Source organism: Anopheles marshallii, chromosome 3 (genome assembly GCF_943734725.1).
Source record: "Anopheles marshallii chromosome 3, idAnoMarsDA_429_01, whole genome shotgun sequence".
Lineage (NCBI taxonomy): Eukaryota > Metazoa > Arthropoda > Insecta > Diptera > Culicidae > Anopheles > Anopheles marshallii.
The window spans coordinates 58,039,894-58,045,893 of NC_071327.1; the positions used below are offsets into that span (position 1 = coordinate 58,039,894).

Consider the following 6,000-nt stretch of genomic DNA (forward strand, 5'->3'; position numbering starts at 1 on the left):
ACACCGATTTGCGAAGGCGCTGAAGAGCTAGGTGTCAATCGAAGGCAACAAAGGTTTCGGTTGCTAAGCGAACGGCAGCTAAAGCTCGCGGTCAAAAAAATTGTCTCAAATCGACATCAAGCAGTGGACGAACACAAGCGTGTGTAGTGGACAGGAGTTTCTACTACACAGCCCTCCGACGGAAGCTCGTCCCTACCACTTAATCAGGTGAATATTTCTTAATCAATTTACTCTTTTTTTTTGTTTAATCATCGCCACGGCATCTTCCAATCGTTTATCTGACTGTTCGAATCTCCGGTGAGCTAAAATGGTTCGCTGTGAGTCATATGTTTCGGTTTCGTGGAAATCCATAATTAACGCTTGTCGCTCTTGTGGCCCGTGGTGATTTGACGGATTTTGATGATTCAAAATGAGAAGTGAACACAAAAAAAAGTGAATTAGAAAATAATAACAACAAAACAGCACACATACACTGGCAAAAACATCGAAACAAAGGCTAGTGTGGGGAAAGTGGAGCGTAAAGCAGTTGGGGATGGGGGTGCCCTTTTTCCTGTTTTCCAATCGTGCCGAGGGTGCTACGGGATGAATGCAAATTCATCGACGGTTTCACGGATCAATGGGTTTTAATAACACGGCACACGGGCCTCACCTCAAAATGGTGGAAAATCCCGGCGGAAAGCGTGACGGTGGTCGAAATAGTCCGAAGCTTTTCACCAACCTGTTGCTTACCGGACCGATCAGCGTGTGGAACGGTGTTGCACTGTACGCTTTTACCTGGAATCGATACGAAGCGTTTTTTTTTATTATTATTATTATTATACCCTCCACCGGCAAAGACGCTTGAAACGAAAAACTTGCCTACCGACACAGAACAGGAAAGCACATAATTCCGCCAACGCAACTCATGTAACCAAGAACCGAACCGATTCATTGTGTTGCTTTATGGAGTGGTTTGTGTGTGTGTTTTTTTTCCTTTCCTTCTTTTAAATCCAACGTCACAGCCATCGCCATGCTGCTGTCGTACAGGATTATCCGTTGGCGAACGAAAGCCTTTTGGCTGGCATGTGAACCGCTTCACCTGCGATGGCGGTTAAGCAAGCGGTGGGAAAGAAGTGTGTCCACCAGACAAAAATACATTCCATCGTTTCGAAATTCATTCGGCAAACGGCATAATCAGCAACGTAGAACAAAAACACGCATTAGAATAAGCATCCATGACAATGTTCGACGGTGGGAGTAAAGAGCTAAATGTTAGCCAAAATTATTTACCAAAAACACATGTCGCCCATGCACATTAGCAGTGGAATAATAGCAAAAGCCGTTAAATTTTCCTGGAAAACTCCTGGGAGCTGGTAACCAATGGTTACAATCGAGTCGAGCAGTTTTTCGAGCAGTTTGTAACGGCCTGTTTGTGTTATGATTTGAAGTGCGCGCGTGGCGCGTTTGCTCATCGAAGGGGCGCCGCTGGCTACTCCATCGGCCATGCATCGAAACCACAAAACATTGAAACGGGACGATGGTTGGAGAAGGTAGGAACCTTCCCACTGTTTTCCCTCCATTTCAACTCCTCACGACTGATTGCAATACTCCTTCATTTTGGCTCGAACCAATACTTTGGATGTTGCGGGGGTTGATTTGTATTGACGTTCGGTGCCGTACACGCGTACCAGTGGAAATCTAAAACGAAGGCTAAGGCTTTCCACTGTCTTAGGCCGTGTGTCTCAGCACGCTGGGCAGGGTGATGCATCGCTGTCCTTTTTGGGCGACAAACAGCGGGATGTGTTATCTGTCCGCTCATAGGTCGCTCATATGGCTTCTCCCAAGCAGGACCAACAACTGGTCATCGGGCAGCAGCATCTCGTCAGCTCCCAAGGGCGCCCACTAGCGATGGTCTTAGCGCGACAAAAATACGCGCATGAAAAAAGGATACATTTTCGATGCATAGCTCCGATTACGCCTGTCAGAAAGACGTCACGTTAAAGGGTCGATAAACGGATATTCTTCCAAGAATTAACTGTTTTTCACATTCACTCGCCATGTGAAGGCTGAAGCTTGAAACTCAATCCGCGTTAATCGTGCTGCTTGTTATGCTACGATCGGTAGGAAAACTCTTTAAAAACTTTCCAAACGCACGTGTTCTGAACGGTTGTTTCACTTCTTCCGCTACACGGGGCCCTTATAGACTTAACAAGAAATGTTTACTGAATATTTTGGTAACTCAATCTTAAAATGACTTGAATTTTCTAGCTACCTTACACGAGTGTGCGTAGGTAAGATGCGGTATGCATATACATAATTAATGCTGCTTATAGGAATGATTATTATGATTTCATACCAAACTATTGATAAAAAGCTTTTTTCTTAACAAGATCTAAATTGCACTCCTGTTCGATTACAGTCATGTCGTTGGATTAATAATTTAGTTTATCTTGAAAATTATGCTTTTATTCAAACGAGACCAGTAATGCTTGTTACTAATCGTTCTCTTCGGTAATGATCCCCAATTTATCCCTTGGAACATGGAGATTAATTGTCGGTTTCTAAAGTTCAGAAAAAAAAACAAAAAAGAAAAGCCAAAGTACATTAAACCTCTCGCTCCCGAAGCATAATTACCCACCAGTCACACATAGTGCGGCATAAAATGTCGCTTCCACGGTGGGCGGCTGTAAAATGGTGAATCGCGTCCCGAAATGGAGCATCCGGTGGTGGTCCGTGGCGCAATGCAAAAGCAGGCGTGGCTCACCCCCAAAAACCCGGACAAAGCCAAGAGCAGGAAGGAAATATGAAGACAGTACAAAGGAGGAGAACGAGCAAAAAAGAAACAATAGGAAGAATGCTCAGAAACAAAAGTGTTTGGACACACGCGATAATACCGCTGGGCCGTGGCAGCGAACGACCCGCCACGTGCCGTTGGGGAGCCACGTTCGTAGTGGTGGTGAGTTGACCGCTGATTGGTTGAACTACTCGCGTGTGACTTGTATGCAAGTTCGATCCTGCACATTCCAGGAGCCAATCACTTAATGTTACTATTTCACAGTAGTGACAGGTAGTGTAATGGAAACGAGTAGCTGTTTATCATAAAAATAAGAATTGATTAATGAATAATAATAAAATAAATACATTAATTATAATTAAAAATATTAATAATCATAATTAAGTATTTATTTTTCCTTGCACAGTGTAAATGACGTTGCTTGATTATTTTTCAATCCTTTAAAGCTGCCGTACTTAAGTACTTAAAGTTCCCACCATTAACGTGATTGCACCACAATGGGAAAAAGTTTTCCACCATTGCCCAAGCATTCTTGCCTGGCCAATCTTGTGCCGGCCAGACCTTGAATGTGCAAGGTCAACCATTTGTCAACGTGCGTTTATATAAGTACGGGTGCAACCGTACTGCGTTTGTGCATCCTGTTCAGTGCAGGGCCGCACACACCGTTATGCAACGTGAGTTTGAAAATCAAATGACTTAAACTTCAAAGTTTGCTCGCACTGTTCGGGATAAAACAACGAAACAATGAATAGCAATGTACCGGATGTAACAATTGGGTAGAGCAAGCCGAGCAATTCTTGTATGTTCTATGTTAATTTTATGAAAATGTTAATTCTACGAAGGGAAGCCAGTACTTTAAACTTTGATGTTGATAGTCATCGCTCGAACAGGGTTAAACAAATAGCAAACACCCCTGCAAACCGGGTGGATTGGCAAACGTCGATCGCTAATTGAACGCCCGGAGGCACCCGACGGCAATAGGCTAACAAAACACGACAGTCCAGTGGAAGTTTGACTACGAAAGCTTTATTTACTGATGCAGGCTGTTAACTTTGCGTAGTTTTTATTCTAAATGTCGACATTTTGCCCATTATTCATTCCCCGTTCCAGACGGACCAGCGAACCGGTTAGCGACCGGAAGCACACGACAGCCACCATGATTACCCATTGGACGCTGATAGTGTTGGTGGCGGTGGCCATTTCGGGCCCGCACAGTGCATTGGCCCGGCCGGCGGAACCGGAAGCACCGGCCGAAATCTACAACGAGCTGGCGGAGGAGTACCAGCGGCTCCACAACCAGGAGATCCGCTTCCTGCAGTATCTGTCCGTGCAGGCCGAACGGCAACAGCGCGAGGAAGCGTACCTGCAGGCGCAACGTGAACAGCAACAGCTCGCCCTGGACGCACGCAACTCGCTGCTGGACGATACAGGATCGCTGCTGGACGAATTACCGCAGGAGTTTGGCCGATCCGACGACGGTACCGGTGCGGGACGCAATCTGAACGGTTACGGACATGAGGTTTCCGCCCAAACCGAACCCGTGCAAAAGGAAGTACCGCACCAGAAGAGCAAAAATGATAAGAAAAATAATCACTGTAAGTAGACGCCGCTGCCTATTGAGATAATTCAAATGTGTTAATGCTTTTGTTTCGTTTGGACGTCTTATCTTTCGCCACAGATATGTCCTTGTGCCATTTTAAGCTTTGCAACATGGGACGTAAACGCAACCAACGATTTCCTCAATTGTAAGTATCCTCTTCGTGGCAGGAAGTCAAGCGTCTTCTTTTTAATTAAAAATCGGCTTCTAAAACGTTTTCTTTTTCACTTGCCTTTTTTTGTGGTTTAGCTGGAACTAAAGGGCGAACACCGTTTGGAACAAGGACAGCTAAATGTACAACGAAACTAAACTTAAACCGCAAAGCGCCCCAGTACTAAAGGATACTAATAAACCCCGTGTCACATTGAAGGATAAGCTGGTGGAACAAACAGATGGAAATGAATGGTTTGGCGATGGAAGCTAAGGCCCAATCTATTCGCCCAGTACGCCCAGCAACGCTTCATACAGCAACGTCAGCAACAGGCAGCAGGCAGCAGTAGCAGCAACAGAAGTTTTAGCAACGGTATTTTCCCATTTATCGTTATTATAGGCGAACAAACATGTAGGAAAATCTGTACTCTTTCAGCGCTAAGCCATACGCACTAGTGCGTCTCACATCATCAAAAAACGGACACGTTTTTTTTTGGCGAAGAGACTAATATTAACATACTTGGAAGTTAAAGTAAACATACAAAGCTCACATACATCCACGCAACAATGCGAGAAGAAGAAAACATACAAACTTATTTATGAAAAATTTAAATTATTGATTGAAAATACTATTGAAATGTTACTTAAATTTATCTATTGGTACTATATTGCGACTGGATGGCAACGGGAAGTAGGAAATGCGGCAGCGTAGGAAACCGGGAGTCATTGTATTTAGGGTAGACCGCACGGGAGGAGAAAGATTAGATGAAAAAACCATCCGTAACCGGGTACCGGCTCTTCTTGTACGGTTTGCAGGAACATGAACAAGTATTTAGAATTATCTGTTTGTCTTAGGTTTGGCAGGACTCATTATTCATTTCGCAAACACACACACACAAAACGGTCTCACTCACTTTTAGCTTTAGTTGTAGCAGCGTAAATCCATTCCAAACACTTCTCGGAGCATCGAAACAAAAATTTTAGGTTTAAAAATTGTTTCTCCTTCACCGAGTACGAAACCAAAACCGGTTAGCAAACGATTCGTATTATTAGCTTTAATTTTATGTATTAATCTAATTTGCGCAAGTAATCTATACGTTACGTTCACGCTAAGTGTTAAAACACTACATGTAACGGATCGCAACACTGAAATAAGACTTTAATGAACACCGTAAACCGATTCATTGCTGACAAGCTGACATTGAAACAAGTTCCGAACGTGTCCGGTGGGAAGGACGAGGGTGTGTTGCAAACATATAACAATATTACTTCCGTCTGAAAAGCATGCATGTTTGTCATGTTTCCATGTTTTATGGTACACTATTATGCTCTAATGTAATGTATATGAAAGATTATGTGCCGTTGGCAAACGTTGTTACTCAACCACCACAGTAAACAAAACGAACAAGACAAACCGGAAAGTGTTAAAACGTAACCTTAACGGTCATACTATTTATAAACACCCATTGCTATCGGCTAA

At 43.7% G+C, this 6,000-nt stretch overlaps 1 protein-coding gene across 1 annotated transcript; it reads left to right on the top strand.

The window, feature by feature from the left end:
- Positions 1–3,929: 3,929 nt before the first annotated feature.
- On the top strand, positions 3,930–4,629 carry LOC128712906 (uncharacterized). Its single transcript, XM_053807772.1, has 3 exons — positions 3,930–4,368; positions 4,452–4,518; positions 4,620–4,629. Exons 1-3 carry the CDS (start codon positions 3,930–3,932, stop codon positions 4,627–4,629), a joined length of 516 nt encoding a protein of 171 aa, XP_053663747.1.
- The last annotated feature ends 1,371 nt before the right edge of the window (positions 4,630–6,000 follow it).

Coding starts and splice junctions, on each gene's coding strand:
- LOC128712906 (XM_053807772.1), top strand. CDS start 3,930: ATGATTACCCATTGGACGCTGATAGTGTTGGTGGCGGTGGCCATTTCG. Junction 4,369..4,451: donor TGATAAGAAAAATAATCACT/GTAAGTAGACGC, acceptor CTTTCGCCACAG/ATATGTCCTTGTGCCATTTT.